At 39.8% G+C, this 20,058-nt stretch overlaps 1 protein-coding gene and 1 long non-coding RNA gene across 5 annotated transcripts; one reads left to right on the top strand and one right to left on the bottom strand.

The window, feature by feature from the left end:
* Positions 1-227: 227 nt before the first annotated feature.
* On the bottom strand, positions 228-13,046 carry LOC139618668 (SWI/SNF-related matrix-associated actin-dependent regulator of chromatin subfamily E member 1-like). Of its 4 annotated transcripts, none has more exons than XM_071474803.1 (11): positions 12,971-13,046; positions 12,390-12,447; positions 10,659-10,702; positions 9,792-9,890; positions 7,086-7,178; positions 6,337-6,468; positions 5,413-5,584; positions 5,034-5,206; positions 4,826-4,927; positions 4,130-4,430; positions 228-3,983 (listed from the first exon to the last, which is right to left on the bottom strand). In XM_071474803.1, exons 2-11 carry the CDS (start codon positions 12,394-12,396, stop codon positions 3,610-3,612), a joined length of 1,497 nt encoding a protein of 498 aa, XP_071330904.1. In that variant the 5' UTR covers positions 12,397-12,447; positions 12,971-13,046; the 3' UTR covers positions 228-3,609. The 4 variants fall into 4 exon arrangements, with proteins under 4 accessions (XP_071330904.1, XP_071330907.1, XP_071330905.1 ...); XM_071474806.1 differs by having other exon boundaries at positions 7,098-7,178; XM_071474804.1 differs by having other exon boundaries at positions 12,967-13,029.
* Positions 13,047-15,363: 2,317 nt separating this feature from the next.
* Positions 15,364-16,717, top strand: LOC139608950 (uncharacterized). The gene is made up of 3 exons (XR_011685120.1): positions 15,364-15,575; positions 15,710-15,855; positions 15,948-16,717. It is a non-coding gene; the product is annotated as an uncharacterized lncRNA (long non-coding RNA).
* Positions 16,718-20,058: the final 3,341 nt, after the last annotated feature.

Genomic DNA, 20,058 nt, shown 5'->3' with positions numbered 1-20,058 from the left:
TAGTTTTTGGCTCATTGTTTACTGTTAATCTGTATCTTTTTTATCATGGTTTATGGTGTACTTCTATTATTTCCTTTTATCTTTCCTTTGAAAGTGTACTGTATATTGTATGGGAAACTATAGACATAAAAAATGGTATTTGAAATTCCAAAATTAAGGGAAAATATTAGTAAAGGAAGTTACATTGCCACCTGCTGGTTTAGCAGAAAAACCTCAACACAGCCACAGACTGAGAAATCATCTTTATTTGGATAGATAAGTTCAGACAGTACAAAACAAAGATGCAAAAAACAGAGGCATATTACTAAAAACAGTCCAATTCAAGTAAGAAAATAGTCCTTTAAATGCATAAGTGACTGAGGTTACATTTGGATGAGGGTAGCCTGTGCATTTCTCTTCTGAAGTTGTTGAACACTTATGGTGTTAACAGGAATATCCAGTCTAAAGGAGCAATGCAATCTTTAAGAAAACAGCCTCGACTTGTAGAGAAACTCATACAGATTAAATGCTAATTGAGGACGTGTCAGTTCTTTCTACATAAATGTGATCAATACTGGGAAGAAACATCCATGTCAACTTTTTAAACTCAATGCAGGTCATTTTTTTATCATCCACAGATTTTAAAAAGCACCTCAGAGACGAACCCATCACATCATTTTTCTCTTTCTTGAAAACAAATTGTAGGTTTTGTCCTACATTTCAATTTTAAACTTCGGTAATTATTCAAATGCTTACAGGATGATGGTTAGTATTTAGTATAGCATGCAGAGTATGGGTGCACAAATAAAACGTGGCTTCCCCCACACCTGGAAACTGTCGCTTTCCATGATGATGAGACTTGTCACCTCCAGCCAAACAAACATGGCATCTGAATCAAAGAGTACAGGTTTAATACCAAGGCTGATTTTGATTATATTTGTCTAAAAGGTTCCACTAGATCTCTAAAAACACAAAGTAGAACTAACAGTAGTTGTTTTGCACATCAAACAAAATGATAATGTAGAAAATGGAGGGGTTCTAAAAAGGGAGGAAGGCGGTGGTGGTGGGGTCCTTTCATGCATTGTTGCCCGTCAGCACCAGTAAATCCTTCCTTCGCCAAAAATGAAACATTAAAACCCCTACAGTTTGCAGCTGTGGTCTTATTTCAGAAAAGTATAAGGGCTGATTTAAAGGTTTATACATCAGGAGTGAGGAAGATTCAAACATTTTAGCCACATCCAATAGTACTGAGTCTACACAGTGGGAGTTATGTATATGGAAAAAAAACAAAAAAAAAAACAGCCAAGCCTTTTCCCTGCAAACAACTCCCTAAGTCACTTCATCCTGGCATCTTTATTTTGTGTCATAGACAAGTTAGCAGAACAATAACCCCTTCTAACAAGAGCACAGAGACATAGGATTATAGTCAAGATGATTTATCAACCGAGAGAAAAATTATTCTGAACTTCTGATAATCGATTAATATTTCAATTACTCATTTTCTACAAGCAAAAACATCCAGCCTCTTTGGGTTTTGGGCTGTTGGTCAAACGCAGGATATTTTAAGCGTGAGTCAAGCGATGAAGTGTTTACTCTTTGCTTGCGTGCAGGTAGGAGTTACAATTATGTTAAATCAGTTTAAAGGTGCTATATGTAAGTTTTTGATATCACTACATAGCTAACATTAGCATTAACAGCTGTTTACTTATTAGCCTAGAAGAAACATTACAAGTAAAAATGATATTTCAGGTTACTTGACGTGAGGTTGTATGAGGTAGTTATGTATAGTCAGTGTGTTACCTGCAGTCCATTCAGATCAGTGCGTTGCCAGTAATGAGGCTGCAGTGAACATGGCACACTTGCAGAGCGATGTGCTGCTGTGGACAGTGGTCAGAAAAAAAAAAAAAAAAAACGAATTTTAGACACTTTTAAAAGACGCCCACTGGAACAATCCAATATCCGTTTAAATGTTCGCTTCATTTAGAATATTTTCAGCCCTTATATTCGCATCAAAACTACTATATTCCTATGCACAAGCATACCTACAGCGCTCACTGTTTTACTCCACAGCCGCAGGTCAGTGAGTGAATCAGAAAGAGCAAAACTTTACTGTGTTTTGATTGGAAGATAAAGCGCCGAAAATATTCTAAGTGAAGCAAACATTTATACGGATACTGCATTGTTTTGGTGGGCGTCTTTTAAAAGTGTCTAAAACACTTTTTTCTTTGCTGTTGCCCTCATGAACAGTAGCACATCGCTTTGCTAGTGTGCTGGTGCTCCTTGCTGCCTCCCCTAACTGGTAGTGCACTGATCCAGATCTACTGCAGGTGATGCATCGACTATGCATGACGACCTCACACAGCCCCACATCAAATAACCTGTACTATCACTTTCAGCACCCAACTTCATTTACTTGCTACGTCTCATGTTGAACTGAGGCCAGACTATCAGAAAATCATATTATGACACAGGACGATCAGGCTGGAGCTAGCCGGTTAGCATGCTAACTTCAGTCAAAGAAAAGACGGGATAGAAATAAAAACAAAAGAAGAGGGTTCCTTTCCACCACTGGAGACAGCGCTTTGTGAGTAAATGAATGAAGTTTGATTTTGAACTCATGTTTCTGGGAAGTAAACAGCTGTTAATGCTAACGATGGCTATGTAGAAATAGCAAAAACTTGCATATAGTACCTTTAAAGGTACGGATGGTCAGGGTGAGAGAAAGGTGTTGCCTCTTACGGGACAGGCACATTTATGACAGCACGGCCTGATAACCCACTGCGGGGCCCAGTGACAGGTGACAGGTCAAAACATCACTAACATGAATGCTGGGCTCACCCAACCTCTGGCACATTTATCTGTGCACTGAAAACCAAGGTGTTGCCTTGGAAGTTTGAATTCAATTTTAGTTCAGATTTTACAGATTGAGAAAATAACAGCCACATTAAATTGATGGAAAAATAATAGTTGCAGCCCTATGGAGAATCAGCATCACTACTTATGTTGTGAATGTGGACCCTGCCAACTGGAAATGTGTCTTGAGGTAACAAATTAATTTTGGACAACAAGCAGGAGCAGATTAGCAACAGCGATGTTCAGGTGTTGTGTGAGATACCTGTACATGTCATCCAAGCAGCCAGTGGTGTTATTGCTAACCATTTGCAGTGTAACAGCCCTCTATCCTCCTGTGTTCAGTCTGTATGTGGTTATATTAGAAGCAAAGAAAAAGAATCCCTTCAGTGACATGATTAGAGGAGAAGAATGTCTTGTACGATGCCTGGAGTACAAACTGAGTCTGGTCGAATCTTGTACTCTCAAGTCACATTTCACTGAACTCACATCACTGCTGAATACATTTAAAGGAAAAGAAGGTAGATTTAAGCAAAATCCTAATTTCCCCTTGTTTGGTCCAGATACTAAAATGATGAAAACCCTACATACAGTAGCTCTTGCATGAAATACACGTTAACTATTTGCTGACCTTACTAACAGACTCAACCATTCAGCACTGTTGTGTTAGAAGCCACCATTCAAACTACACTTCTTCCACACCTGCTGCTCCATCCGGAGGTGGGGATCTGCAGCACAGGGACCTCTACAGCTACCACTGTGTATCTAACACACTGACTATTACATATCATACTGTTGGCTGCTCTGGCTTGGGGGTAGTAGTGGTGGTGGAGGAGGAGCTGGTTCTTCTGAGGCAGGAGGAGGTGGTGGTGCTGCAGACACCACGTTAGGGTTAGCTGCACTGGAGTTGGTTTCTGGGGCCACTGGGGGGGGGTCTGGGGCTGCTACTCCGGGGGTGTTGTCTGAGGGTGGAGGAGGCATGCTGTTGTTGCTGCTGCTGCTGCTGTCGTCACTCGGGGTGCTGCTGCTAGGAGTGCTGCTCTCCCTGGGAGGCTCAGGGGGAGGAGTTGCTTTATCAGAGGCAGGAGGAGGATCAGATGGAGGAGGTGGAGCAGGATGGGGGTCTGAGGAGGCCTCTGCAGGTGCTGCTTTATCTATGGAGGGAGTTCAGAAAGAGATTTACTTAGGATTCATTCATTATTACATAATTATTAAAGAACCGCAGAGAAGAAAGAAGAGAAGAAGAAATCTTCTTTAAGCAAAGAAAAACTTTAAATATTAAATCACAACACACACGTACCTGTCGCCACCGGTGGAGGCATGTCGTCCTCCTTGGTCCCTGATGTGGGGTTAGCTGTGCTTTTAGCATTAGCACTGCTCTGCTCTGCAGCTTTGTTCCCAGCAGCCTCCTGCTGCTGCTGCTGCTGCTGCTGCTGATGCTGGGCCTGCTGCTGCGCCTGCTGCGCCTGCTGAGCAGCTTTCTCCGCCTGCTCGGCTGCCTCACGCTCCCTCTCCTCCGCCCGGCGCCGGGCCGCCTCTTCAGCAGCTGCCATCTCTGCTGCAAGCTTCTCCATGTCCACTTCCACCTTCTGACTGCACAGCTGGAGACACATGGAAGATTGGATTCAACACAACTCAACTCTTTACAAAAGACAGGCGTCTTCAGAATGAATGTGAAGTAGCAACAACGTGCAGTTTCAGATATATGTGAATGAAATAAGGTGAAAATGTGCCTCATTTTCGTTTTTGTAAAACTTTGATTTGTATAACGCAACACTCCTTTTGTCTTTCACAAATCTTAACATTTCAGAATTTAATATGTTCTATATGAGTAATAATAATCTTTTTCCTTTGTGATCAGGTTCCTTTTACTTTAGAGATACTCAAATAAGAAGAGTCAGTTTGCACATTTTTCCCAAAGGATGTTTAGCAGTCTGAAGTGCAAACTCCTCCTCACTCCACACTCAGATGTCTGTGTGAATGAGTAGTGTTGTACCCGTTTCAGTTCAGTGTTGAATGAGTCAGTGGTCTCCAGGAAGCGTCGTTTCTTGTCTTGGTGACGATCCTCGATCTGCAGTAGTTCTGCCTCCAGCTTCCTCTGAAATCAGCCACAAACACAGGGTGAAGCAGGAGGACAGAAAGGCCACTGAGTCCCTCTCCTCTCAGTTCATGTTCTCAACAAAGAGCACATCCTGCCAACCTACCTGGTGCACCATGAGAGACTGGACCTGCCTCTTGAGGACCTGCATGCGGGCTGTGGTGACCACCGAGCGAACATCAGGCACCACAATCTCACTGAGGATGTCGCTGATGAGCCGGTGGTTCCTCTGGAAGCGAGCAGCTGCTGTGTGCTTCACTGAAAAACCGTCGTCGTAGTCTGGGCAGAAGATAAAGAGGAGACTTAACTGACCACCACAAGAGATGAGATTAACAGGTTACACATGCTCTGAAAACGCAACTGTTGTAAATACAAATACCTAAAAATAACTAAAAAAGGAGAACTTCTGATGTTTTTGTTATTATAAATTATTCATTAAACATCTTTCTTGATTGATGCCCGTTAATAAACATTTTCAAACTTGCCATCAGGGTCTTCAGCAGGCTGGATGCTCATGTATGGCTCGCCTTTGTCCATACGACTCTGCCTCTGCCTGCTCTCCTCCTCCATTGCGGCCTCAGCCCGGTTCTTAGCATTGATGTAGGCCAGGTAGGCTGGAGAATTGTGGTAGGCTTTCAAAGAGTCATTATACTCGATCTGAGAGGGGGAGAGAGGAAAGAAAAGAAAAACTAGAACTACTTCCTAGCAATTGTTTCGCTTCACCACTGAGACTAGTTTCACATTACATCCCCGTTTATCCAGAGTCATATAAAATTTGAACCATTTGTGCGAAATTTTGTCATGATTGCTGCGTGAAGTCTTGAGCAACAGTTAAAAAGTGTTTTGTGAGGTCACCGTGACCTTGACCTTTGACCACCAAAATCGAATTAGTTTGTCCTTGAGTTCAGCTGAATGTGTCTGACAAATTGAAAAAGTTTCTTGAAGGTATTAACTGACATGTCATGCCCCCAAGAATGGGACGGATGGGCAGATGAATGGAAGACCTAAAACTAATTTCAATTTTTGTCTTAAAAAGCAGAGAATCTTTTTCCTTGTTCTTAAACTCATTTAAAGGCTGTCTGGTAAACTCCGAGTGGTCTGTCATATGGCTTTTAATATGTGGCTTCTGTGTAGCCACTCTGGCTTATTGAGGCTCGACTGATGGAGTGCTGCCGAGTTGGTCCATTAGGGTCCTGTATGAATGTGTGTGAATGTGTGCTTTGTGTGGTTGATATGTGCTGTGTAAGTAGAGTCCATTTAACTTTTATTATACTTAATCTGAGTAATCATCAATGTTTCTTCTTACCACCAACTGCTTCAGACTTACAGACAACAGGACAGTGGAAAATGTACACAAATCAACATCCTGATGAGCACTGCGCAGACCTGCATCTGTTCTGTCCACTCACCTTCTCAGCTTCGTACTCATTCAGGTAGTCCTGTTTCTCCTCATCAGTCAGGTCCCTCCACATGCCTCCAATAATCTTTCCAATCTCCCACAGCTTCAGGTCTGGGTTGGATGCCTTCACTTGGTCCCATACCTTGCATGTGCACGCAAACAAGACGCAAACACGTGCCCAAGCAGAAGCGTTTCCCCCACACGCACACACACAAACATAAAATATGGTCACAACAGGTCAACTGCAGTTAATTGTAAATAAGATCACTAGAAGACAGTGAAGGAAATAAAAGCAGGAAAAAGTGCATAGGAAAGAAAAACAGGCTCCTAAATGATGCATCTACTGGATAGATTCATTAACTGGCAAAAAGGTGAAGCATCAAGTGCTGCAAAGAGGCAGGATGGAATAGAGTGAAATATTTCTAAGGACAGAATCGCTGGTTTAATGTCAACATGAGTGGAGTTTGTCTTTAAGCAAAATTACAGCTGTAAAACTAGAAGCAGTGAAGAACAAGGCCATACAAGGAGGGAAATAAAGAGGCAGGAGCAGGTCATGCTTGCACATGCTTGTTATTTCTCTTTAGCGCTGACAAACACTACTGTAAGCCAACTGGATAACAGAGTGGAAAGTCTCCACTAGATGGTTGAGGTGGTGGTGAGGCGTCATGGCTTGGCTGTCTCCCACCCTCAAACCGCTGCACCTTTTCAGGGGATGGGAGGACAAGCAGTAAAAGCAGACACCGTGGATGGGTGTCTTACCTTCCTGCTTACCTTCCGGCTGTACCGCATGTAAGGCATCAGTGGCTTGTCTGGAGGCTTGGGAGGCTTTGGGACAGTGATGCCTGAGGAGTTCTGTTGGAGGAGGAGAGGAAAGAGAAAGAGACAGGGAGAAAAAAGGCAGAAAAAGAGGGCGAGAAAAGTATAAATGGGGATATAGAAGGGATGGAAGTGAAGGGGAAACAAAAAGGAAAGAGGAATAAGAGAGAGAGAGGGGAGAGAAAGGAAATAATACATTCGCTGATTATGGTCTGATCATTGTGCACACAAACATGACAACTTATAACATTTAAGTGGCCTCAAATGCTTTCTTACAACCAGATAAAAACATAGGTGATGAATGTCAATCCATTCACATGCATTTATAGATATAAATTAATTGTAGCTGCCAACATTTGCATGGCCAGAAACAGGGCTGGGCGATATAATTATATTGACAATCACTGAGAATTATATACAAAACAAAAAGAAAACCCCAAACACAAATACAAATGTAAAGATGGGCAACCATGAGGAGTCAAACATTGTGGCATGGTTCAGATTTCTAAAGATGGATTAACAGTAAAGTCAGTTACAGACAGACAATAACATTTTCCACCTTCTGAACAGATAGCATCACCGTCGCAGCATCACAGTTTACAGAAAGTCTGTAGTGTTAGCACCAGCAGCCAAACTCACAAAAAAGCCTCTTGTGGTTGTTGCACAATCAAACCTCATCAACAGTCGCTTGTGTCTGTGATTCAGTCATTACCTCACGTGAATTAATGTCGAAAGTCTATGATCTCAAAAAGAAGCAGGGACACAAGCAAATGCAAGTTCATATTTTACAGCATAAATGATGTCAGTAGGACCGGTGGAGAAACTGGGTTTCTAAAAGGCTGAAAGTTTAACAAACATGTTTTTCTGTGCATGAGCAAATGCATGTGCTGAGCACCGCTCTACAATGAAATCAAATTTCACCCATTCGAAATCCTAAAAAAAAAAAATTTATAAAACAAAACAGAAAATCAGCAGGTGGTGGTCTATGTTAGGAGTGCCACAAATAAATCAATATATGGGAAACTCAGATATTCTGTCCTTAACTGATACTAATCAGTATGAAAACGAACATTTGCTAACATTTTTTGGCCAAAATCGCCCAGCCCTAGCTTGAGGTATTTTTAGAGAGGCTGTCATTACAGAGAGGAGACGGTGTGTTTTTAGAGGGCTAGCCGAATGTTAGGCAGGAAGACAGCAGTCCAGTTTTGTGGCTCTAGACCTGAGGAACACCAGGAACTAAATCAACCATTTAATTCTTCTTGTGCATTCCTGTTTCCATTTCCACTTCATTTGAAGAACCACTGGCAAAATTATATCCACTACACTGATCAGGAGTAAGCTGCCTGAAAGCAACAAAGGATGTATTCATTTAAACCTATTGTTGGATAAATCCACCTTTCCTTCACATTTCCACAGGTTTGATTTGCTGATTCCTCCTCTCCACAATGGCCATTACAAGTTTGCTTCTTAAAGCAACTCAGTGCAGGGAGACAAAATTTGAAGTGTCAAACATTAGCTGAAGCTAAAATGTGGCTGCAGCTGAATCAAATGAGTCTTTTTGGTACAAAATTCATTCTTTATTTTTTCAGGAAAACAAAGAGGAAATCTGGTATTTTGCTGATTATATTGATATGAGCTTCAGATAAACTTCAGAAAAGGTTTTTTGCAGAAAGACGACTGTAATGTGTTATGATAAAGTTCTTCCAGGAAAAAAAGATTCACTAGTAAAGTATCAATAGTATTCCCAGGTTTTATTATCTATTTGGAGGGAAATAAAGAAGTTTGAATGTAATGCTTATGTCTACATAGGTTATCATTATTATCATTATTACTATTATTATTATTATTATCATCATCAGTAGTAGTAGTATTATTTGACATTTAGTAGGCTTGACATTGACACTGGAATAAACCCGTCATATCATTCGCATGTTCCAACAGTTTCAACTATGTCCTTTTTTGGCATAATGAATTAAATAAAAAGGTCAATTTAAACACCACCAACTTATTAAGAAATTTATTTAAAAGAACTTCAGCTTGTTGATATTTTGGTGGGAATTTTAACCAACAGTCTGAATGACAAACAGTACAACTTATTAGCCAAAGCAGAGCTGTTAGCATCATGCACTGAGCCTAACATGTCACTCTGTGACTGCGGAAATGATGACAACTGTTTAAAAACAAACTGTGGAGGTTGTAAATGAGCCTCTCATACAAAACGGAACAGAACAACTCGTTTCTCATCTAAAACCCAAATGAATGCGGCCAAATGAAGTTTACATCCCCACACCTCCTCCTGATTTCTGATTTCTCCTGATCTGAATCTCCACTGTTCACCAGTACTACCACAAATCTTCAGTACATTTCCCCCTGTTCAAATTTGTTCATTGTTCCATATATCAGGTGTTAAAACTCCATCTTTACTTTCTACAAAAATATATCATATATACACATGTTCTATCATTTTTGGTCATAATCATAATCATCATCATCCCAAAAGCCTCTACATGAACCCCACCTTATGAGCCTTTTTAATGCTTCTGTCTTTCCACTTTTGTCCTCATACCTGGGTATTTAGTCCATGACATTTGCTTACTTCCCCCTCCCTCTTATCCTAAACCCCGTACACTCCCTCCATCAATTCATTACCCTGCTGGAGCCTCCGGAGCTCCCTCCCAGCCGGAGGTTGTTGTAGGCCAGATGGCTGTAAGGGTTGTAGCCCACAAACCCAGGGGTGGAAGGCATTTGCTGATGGAAGACAAATGAGACAAAACACGAATGAGAAATGGCTCACAAACAAGAGGAGGAAGAGGGATAAACATAAATAAGTGAAAAGGGGAGGGGAAACATGAAAATATATGTAGATTTTTTTTTGCTTGTTTGTTTGTTTTCCATGATGTCAACCGTGCAGCAAGCTGGCATTCAGAATGAAAGCACAACATGTGAACCAGGACCTTGCAACAAGCTCAAATCCCTTTTTAAGCACAAGTTACTTGTATTTAACCATATGACTGTGGCATTGCACCTCAGCTTTACACAATGTTGTGCTCTGCTGCTGAATGTAAGGAAATGAAAAGCAACAAAACAAGCATGTTGATCACTGCACGTATGTCTACTAACATTTAAAGAACTAAACCCTGATATAAAATACTTCTTAAATCAGATTTCAAAGAAACTTGTTCCCTAGTAGCAATGATGCTTCATAGAAGCACAAGAAGCAAACTGACCCCCTGTGCAAGACCTTCAATAAGAGGTGGTATGACAGGAGAAAGCAGAAGTGAGAGCGATGACGGGGGAGGCTGAACAAGATCTGTGCCAACTTCTGTGTGTTTCAGACAGAAGAAATTAAAAGAAAGAAATATTTTAAAAAATGGATAAAGAGGGGGTAAGACAGCGTGAAAGAAACATAAAAAAAAGGAACCAAAACGAGTGCACTAACGTGTACTAACTGTGACCTAACGTGGCCCTTGGCTATTAAACAGTGAATAAGACTGGAACCAAGAGTTGTACACTTACTGTTGTTGGGGCGGGGGGAGGGGGAGGGGCGTAGGATGGTCGTTCTGTGCAAGAAAGAAATATAAGTGACATTAGTCAGCGGTTACATCATTGGCTACTTTGTGCTTCATAAAACTCTGTTCAGCAAACACTGGTCAAAACTGCTAAAAAACAAACTTTTGTTCACCAATATTATGACAGAAAAAATAAAATGCATCTGGCAACACAGATGAGGTTAAAATTAAAGGAATTTAAGACTGGATTGTAGTAAATGGACTGCTTATAAAGCACTTTTCTAGTCTTACTGACCACTCAAAGCGTTTTACAATGTAAGCCGCATTCACCCATTCACACACACAGACATACAGCACTTACATCTACAGTGGAGTGCTTCTAACATTCACACACACTCATACTCCACACACTCATACGTTGACAGCCATCAGAGGCAATTTGGGGTTCAGTGCCTTGAAGTGTCCTTGACATGACAAGCCAGGGATCAAACCACCGACCTTCTGATAAGCGGATGGCCCACTCTACCTCCTGAGCCACAGCCGGGGGGACGAGCATGAGTAATATGGCATTTCTTTTGTTTCTACCTCAAATGTATCGAACATGTATGAAGGAACAGCTGTATGACTGTTGAGCTGATTGACTGTTTCAAAATTGAAAATTGTATAGATATATGAATTTTACTCACTGATAAAAATTTTAATGCATTTTTTAACTCAATTAAATTTGAAAGGTAACTACATCCTCAACTTCTACTAGAAATCTCTCTTTCTCTCAGCATAAAGTATTTACCAGCCACAACAGAACGGCTACACAACTACTCAAAATTGGAATATGGCCAAGTGCAATATCCAAATTGCAGGAGCTGCATTTTTTTATGTTGATAAAGATAAAATGTGTCACAACATTGTTGTGCATTGTTGGCACTATAAGTGTTGCGGTGCTACAGAGATGCCCAGGCCTACAAATCATACTCTCCAGGCGTAAAAGAGCATGCACCCAACAAAAATCACATCATCATTTTAAAAGTTTTTTTGTGAAAATGAAATGCAAAAAATGATCAATCCAACTGAAACTGCAATGTCTGCCAAAAGAATAACAACATTTTTTTAGCATACCATACAGCCCTGCGTGTGTCTGGTATTGTTTTCATCTTGTGAGTCTGTGCGTGTGTGGTCTTGGATACACCTACTGTAGTAATAACTACCACAGAGGCGGTTTTGAATACTGTGGCAGTTGTAGGAGGTGTGGCCTTGTGGCTACATTGCGTGGACACCAGTGGAGCTTTGACAGTCAATATAAGCACATTTATAGCATTACTGTCTTGGTAACTGTGTTGTAGCTGAGCTAGACGCTGGACTACAATTGGCTCTTCAGTGTGTACATCTGTGGGTGAGTGAGTGTCAGTGCGTTAATTAACAACTAGCTAAAATTGACCAGGAAGGCCATTTTTTACACACCGATATGAACCAGCATATACCAACAAAACTCTACAGAGACTAATAATTTAGCATTTAATTTTTCTATCTAAAAATGTATCTTTGATTGGCTAGTTGAGTCTTTAAAAATGGGGGACGGGCTATGAAGGAAAGCAAAGGAAAATATGTTACTACTGAATGGTGGTTATTTACACAATCATCAAACATACCCTTTTATCAATTAATGGGACCACAACCACCGCCATTAAGTCACAAATTAAGTGGATTTTCGTCTATAACAATAAAAAGTATGTTTACTTACTTGACATCTTTGCTGCAGACTGGCCTAAGGGGAAGAGGACATTCTTATATTGGTTAAGCTGGATAGGAACACATGAAAAGGAAAAAAAAAACATTAGTTGAACTACAATCACTCCGCTATTGCAATTTAGTTGCTTGTTAGGCAAAGCAGCAACAAGCTACCACTGGAAACCATTAATAACAACAACGGCTGACGGGGCCTAAAAAGCTAGCATATCCGGCCTGGCCTGCTAGCACAACCTGCTAACACAAAGAAACCATTTGTCTCTTAATAATATTGGTTTCTAATCTGTGAACTTAGAATACTTTTTACAGTGAAAATACAAAATACGCCTTTATACAGACCGACTGACACTTCTGAAGTGTGCAACGCTTGCAGGATGTTTGAATAAACCTCGCCGTTGAAGCTAAAGTAAGGGACAATATCAGCTCCCGCTAGCTCCGCACATGGAGGTTACCTTTACTAGTTAAACCTACTGAGACAAAGGAAATACAATTAAAGCGTTTTACATTAAAGCTTAAAAGTGGCAAAAATATTACATTTTCAAGTAATTACACTGGAAACAACGGAAACGTACTTACTCAGTTGTCCTTTGTTCCCTCTGTTGGGCCGCCTAATCCGCCTTCCTCACGCAGACCGGAAGTATCGTCTTTGCTCTGGCCGGCGGAAAGGATGTTTTCAGAATAAAAGCGTATTAACTTTTAATACACAGCAACTGCTGTGTATTAAAAATAAATAAAACAATACCAGATCAAATCAGCAAGAATCCATAATGAGCTAATTTTTTAAGACGAATATTTGTCTGCTAAGGGTACAAACAGATCCTCATTTTACAGAAATGGAGGGTCTTAATTCTTGGCTGAAAAATGAACATTAGGCCTATCATTCTCTTTTGCATTTCTGTGCATCAAGATTACAACATTTTTCAAATACAAGACAGTAAATACATTGCAATTTTTCAAATACAATACAGTACATTGAATAATCAACAATGCATTTATAAAAAAAATATTCATTAAGCCACCAAACTGCATCAGTACTTTAATATGAGTAGGCTTGGGATCAGAAGACTCACATGATCGGTGAGAAAAATATAGCATATCATGTGTAAATTTTAATGTAAGTGTAAATATGTGTAGATATTTAAACTTATTACAAGGCCACGGAAAGGATGCAAATACCAAAATAAGAACATTACATTTGAGAGTAGCTAAACTCTCTCCCAATATACAATTACAAGGTAAGAGAATCATAAAAACAAAAAAAGATATCAATTGTCAAATCACTGATGATGCATTGAGGAAAATATTGGGTGAAAATCAAGAATAGTTTGGTGACTACTGGAGACAATTTTCTATATAATAGAAATAAGAATAAAAACTTCTATATGACAGAAATAAATCAGTAATAACTGGAATTCAAAACTGGAAGTTTTGAAGAGTGATTTATCATGTTTTGTTCAGTTATGTTTCTGATTATGGAAATCCTAAGCCGTGGTTTCTACCCTAGTAATCAATAGCCAATGTGCAGAGCAGTTATTCTCTGGGATGCGGAGAAACAAATGCTTCCTTAACATGTGCACACCCTCTGCACACATTTTCCTACAGACGAATATCTTGTAATACCACTACAATGTTACCAAAACAACAAAGTGAAAGAACAGTTGAAGACAACTGTGGGAGGCAATACTGAATTTAGCCTTGCTGTGGACAGAAGGATCACCATGAAAAGCTTGCTCTGCGTCTGTGTAATTGTGTTTACATGTTTAGTGATCTATGTGTGTGGAATTGATAGAAAAAAACAGTATTTTTGAAGTGGACACACAAAGAGCATGTGGTTACATATGAATCAAAAGCATGACGATATTGGTAACATTTTCTTAAATGAAGGACATCAAAGTAAAGACATAAAGACCCCACTACTGACTCTTCAGACAGTAAAGGCTAACCAGTCCTTTTGGGGACATGAGCAGACTGAAACACAGGAAAAAGATGGTGAATGGCTATTGCACTCTCAAACACACATATGGAGATTAGAAAAATGTTATTCTAAATTTGTCTGTCTGTCTGTGAGCTTTTTGGACAGCAGTGGTAGCCCAGATGAACACATTGCCTATGTTAACAACTAGGTCCTGACATGCACTGACCTTTGGACTTTGGGGATACCTGAGCATGTTGAAGGGGTGGTAAATATAGAAATATTGCATAGACAAAATGTCATTATTTTATCATTGCAAATTTTGCCGATGTTGCCATTTTCCTCTGCCTTTGCAGATTGTGCAGCAACTTAAGATGGGTAAGATTAAAATCTCCAAAGATGTGCTCCACACCTGTTCAGGTTGTTGCCTCCAACTCTTACATCAATCAGGAAACTGCTTTACCATGCAGCAGTAATTCCTTTTCTCTGGTGTCCACAGTTAGGAGTCATTACTAGTGAGGATGGTCACAGAAGAAAGGGTTCTTCTCAAATTTGAATCGGACTATGTAATGCTAATAGAGGGATGTGAAAAAGAAAATCTAAAAATGAGTGCCTCTTTTGAGGACCACAATTGAAAAAAGAAAAATATTGCATCAGCAAAGCCTTTCAATGTTGTATAGATTTTTTTTTGATTGTATACTTCACATATTTATTGTATTTGCTTTAAATACATTTTGGCTTTTGTATTTTGCTTTTGCTCAAAATACAATTTGGTATATATGTACTACACATGAGTAGGCACATTACTGATTAGAAATATATAATTATTTAAATAAATAATATTAAATAATTAACTTTAACACATAATGATACTGAATATAAGAAATATGCATGTGACATGGGGACAGGCAATATCTACATTATGTGGACAGAAGGCTATATTGTATTTAGTTGAATACAGATTTGTATTTGTATTTCCTGCAGTTGTCCAGCAGATGGTGCTGTCAGACCCCACCCCATTCTGTGTGCTGCAGCCATGGGTTATAGTTCTTGGCTGCTTGTAATTAAGGGTTATACAACATAAAGTGAACCAGTAGGAACAGTGAGGAAGATAGATAATGAAAGAGTGAAAGAGTTACTGAGTGGGGGGAGGGTGCTGCAGAAATATGTTCTGCCCACATGTGTTATCTGTCATCCTTCACCTTTAAAAGGAGATTTCCTGAACCCCTGACAGATAGAGCTCACTGTCCTTCAGAAGGTTTCTTCCAGGTAAGAATTGTTTATTCAGGTGAAATATTGAAATGAGCTCTTACTCTGTCTAGATTTGGAGGGAAGTTCCATTTTTTTGCGTCTGTGTACTGCATGAATGAAGAGTTTGTTTTTTCCTCTGTCTGTCTGAACAGGTCATCTGATACTGCAGAGCTACTATGTCTTATATTGATGCAGCAGTAACAGTCGGCAACCAAGTCGCTGATCTCCTTCCAACACACCGTCAGTGCACCATTCAGATTACAAATAAGTGTTCAAACTACACCCTGTCTAGCCCCAGGTAACTGCAGTTTTTTTCCCGTCTTACTCTAAAATAAGTTGTCCATATGTGTATATACATTCAATGTATTAATACTTTTCGACTGCTTCTAGTATATACATGAACAGTGGATTCTGCGCTGAGATTTTGCCACCCACAATTGACTCCTCTACAACTGCGGGAGGACTGTTCAGTAAGACTGCCAACACTGCTCGAGGAGCTGTTGGTGTCTTCACCTACGATCTCCTCAACAAGCATACAAAGGGGTCGACTGAGAAAATAGCTGTCATGTTCTCTGTACCCTATGACTTCAACATGTACTCAAACTGGTTCGCAGGGGGAATCTTTGACAAGAGCACCGCGTGTGATTATGAGCTGTACTGTCTCATGTACAACAACACAGACAAGGGATTTACCAGAGAGAAAGCAGGTACTAGTCTCAGATACACAAATGGTCAAGTTACCATCTTGGCTACGATGTCAGATTCTTATCAACCTCTTATGAAGGTTGAAGTAAGTGACGACTGAAAAAGAGAATTAACAAGTGCTAAGATGTAGCACAAACCTTATGGTACTCAATACCACATTCGTGCCATTCTAACAATATAGTGAAAAATTAATCTGAAAATTTGTGTTTTATTGAATGAGTAATTTGTCTCATGTAATTTTGATGAATTTCCTTTTGAGCTCGAAGAATTAAGAATGTAGGCTTAAGTTGTTGTAATGGCTTCTGTGTTATAGAAACTGTAATATGTAGTACATGGTCATTTGTTGGATTACTGTGATTTGAGCTGTAATGTCTTGTGGTGACATAAACCATGTTAAAAATTGCTTTTTCTTTTTCAGTGTAAATCTCAAACATCAGTAAATCTGCAAAGTCAGTCCTCTTCTGGTTTTGGTCATTCTCAACCATTTGTAACATTTCTGAAACAATCTGCAATATCATGAAGTCAGGCAAGACAGGGTTGTCGACTATGTAGGCACATACCTGTATTATTCTCTTGATAATGAGCCCTTAAAACAACAGTGTAATGCTGCACCACTGACTTAAGATCTGGTTTTTGCTTGTCAATTAAGTAATAATTTTGCACTGTCTTGAGATAGTAATGGGCCATCAATGCTTGTAACCACACCTCATTTTAAGACCAACACGCTTACTGATGCGCAGTTGGGCACAAGTTTGTTTCCCATTTAAACAACATGGGCACTGGACGGGAAAATTCGTCGGTCTGAAACTAGCAAAGAAACTTGCATTGTGCTCTGCGCTGCTTTACACTGGGTGTAAGATCATGCCCTATGTCTTGACCAGGACCAGTTGCTAGGCAACCATTGGAGAAACTAAAAAGAAGGCCACAATTAGAGTCATGTATTGAAGTACCACTGAGCCTGTGTTGTGAATAGGAAAGTGTTGTGAGACAGTTAGGTGACAATTAGAACCAAAATATGATGCAGGCCGTGGATGATATTCTTTTCCTCTGCAAGTAATATGTTTTCCCTAAATCATGTACTAATAGCTTCCTGTGACAAGTTGTCCGACTGCAGAGCTACTTTGGCCTATTTTATTGGGATAGCAGCAATATTTGGCACTTAAGTTGCTGGAGTCCTTCCAACACACCATCAGTGCTCCATTCAGATTACATTTCTGAAACAATCTGCAACATAATTAAGTCAGACAAGACAGGGTGGTCTACTTGCCCATAAATCTATTTGGTTGTCAGTTTACTTGAATACATTTACACTGCATATTTGGTAACAGACATTGCACCAATGAAAAATAAGCAACTAAGGGAAATAGTTTGACATTCATAATACACTTATGTTCTTTCTTGCTGAGAGTAAGATCAGAAAATTGATATCACTCTTACACATGAAGATGAAAATTAAGACACATTAAGACTGGAAATGGGGAAATAGTTTGATCGGCTCTTTCCAGAAGTGGCATCTGTTTAGCAACAGCAACACCTGACTAGTTAACAGGTTAAATCAGTATTTTTAAAGGGGCGATGTGTAAGTTTTGCTATTTTTACATATTCAATGTTAGCATTAACAGTTGTATGCTTACCAGTCTTCCAAACAGCTTCAACCATTGTTGTGTTTACAATAGAAGAGATTAGAGTATGCCCTCAGAGCAGCGCTACTTCCAGCACAGACTGGATGCTGGTGTTGGAAAGTGAGAAGATGGGCCTGTGGGACCAGGGCTAGCTGATTAGCATGCTAACTTCAGTGGAAGAAAAGAAGTGTTAGAAATAGAAGCCAAACCAGAGGGTTGTCTTCCACTGCTGGACACAGCTCTTGGCAAGTAAAGGAATAAAGTTTGATGCTGAACTTGTTAGACTGATAAAAACAGCTGTTAGGGGTAATGTCAGCTATGTTGAAATGGCAAAACTTTTGCTATTTAAAAAAAATTCTAAAAAAAAGAAGGTCACTGCACCAGGTGCATGGTTCAATAGGGTAGTACTATTCTCTTAATTATTCATGGGAGTGTTTTCGACGCAACATGTCGCAAACCAATCAGAGTGCCATCTGCCATTCCCTTCATAAGCCAGGCACGCTCGCACCTTGGCAGATCACTATTATAATGATGCAGTGTTTCACACAGAATTAGATTCTGCTGGGGCAAGTTGAGTATATATTGTGACTGACCAGTGAGCCCAGTCCTGGTCCACACAGCAGCTCTGTTCATACTAAGACGAAAGGAAGAGCTCAGAGAATCATAACTGTGCACAACTCTACAAAGAAGTAGTAGTGCAAATCATGCCTGACCAGACTTCATTTTAAGACCAACACGCATTGTCCCATGGTCTGGTGAAAAATCGAACTGTTAAAACTGGCCATAATGACAATTGTATGTTGGAGTAAAAAGGGTGAGGCTTGCAAGCTGAAGCACCGTGGTAGCAGCATCATGCTGTGGGGATGCTTTGCTGCAGGAAGGACTGGTACACTTCACAAAACAGAGCATCATGAGGAAGGTAAATTATGTGGATATATCTCAAGACATTAGCCAGGAAGTTAAAGCTTGGTTGAAAGTGGGACAAAAAGCCAAGGTTTTGGAATGGCCACTACAACGCCCTGATTTAAATACAGTTGAACATTTGTGGGCAGAACTGAAAGGGCATGTATAAGCAAGGAGGTCTACAGACCTGAATCAGCTAGTCCAGTTCTGTTAGGAGGAATGGAAAAAGATTCCAGCAACATATTGTGAGACACCCCATCCCTAGCCCTGTTTCCTGTTTCTTTCTGGGCTGTTCAATTCATGTCCAGTAAGAGAAAGGAGCTACACATTCAGAGATGATGCAGAGACATGCAATTTATCATAGAGTTTGTGCTGATACAGTGTAATTGTCTTGAGCATAAAGAATCAAGAATGGACTAAAATATCTCTTTGGCTTCATAGTATTATTTCATTACTTCAGCAACATTAATATTTAGTAAGTGTTGTAGAGCAGAAAATGGTAAAAAACATATGATGAAACATGACACATGCATGGTGTTGAATGTGAGTTCAAAATGTGGGTTGGGAGGTTTTAAAAGGTCACTTTGAAAGATCAGGGCCTGTAATGAGTCATGTATCCAATGGTTATTGCTGTTGAATTATTAGTAATGTAAATCAAACCTTAGTCAAACATGAATTGTAAGAATATTTAATCTTCCTAGTTAATCAGTTAAGCATGTTTAAAGGTCACATGATTCATCTGTGTTGCTTTTTGATGTTGCAAAGGCAAGGCAAGGCAAGGCAAGGCATCTTTATTTATATAGCGCATTTCCTACTAAGGCAACTCAATGTGCTTTACATAAAGACAAAAAAGAACAGCATAAAACAGCATAAAAACAAAAGAAAAGTTAAAAACAGGAGCAAAAAAGTAAAATAAAATAAAATAGATAGAGTTTTAAGTTCTTAAAAAGAGCCCAGCTATAAGCACATGAAAAGAAAAATGTTTTTAACCTGGATTTAAAAGTGCTTACAGTTGGGGCTGATCTCAGTTCTGCTGGTAGTTTGTTCCAATTGTGTGCAGCATAACAACTAAATGCTGCTTCACCATCTGAACTCTGTGCTCCACCATCTGACCTGAGTCAGTAGATCTCAGAGCTCTACTGGGTTTATACTCTACTAACATGTCATTCATGTATTCTGGACCTAAACCATTCAGTGATTTGTAGACCAGTAGCAGAACTTTAAAATCTATTCTGTAGCTGACTGGGAGCCAAGGTCTTAAGAACTGGGTG

Source organism: Trachinotus anak, unplaced genomic scaffold (assembly GCF_046630095.1).
Source record: "Trachinotus anak isolate AG129_WGS33_773 ecotype Australia unplaced genomic scaffold, CSIRO_AGI_Tana_v1 ptg000003l, whole genome shotgun sequence".
NCBI lineage: Eukaryota > Metazoa > Chordata > Actinopteri > Carangiformes > Carangidae > Trachinotus > Trachinotus anak.
Note: the sequence above shows the minus strand (reverse complement) of the source record. Positions and strands in the feature narration are given on the sequence as shown.

Coding starts and splice junctions, on each gene's coding strand:
- LOC139618668 (XM_071474803.1), bottom strand. Junction 7,179..9,791: donor GCTCCGGAGGCTCCAGCAGG/GTAATGAATTGA, acceptor CTCCTCCAACAG/AACTCCTCAGGCATCACTGT. Junction 6,469..7,085: donor GCCGGAAGGTAAGCAGGAAG/GTAAGACACCCA, acceptor TGCACATGCAAG/GTATGGGACCAAGTGAAGGC.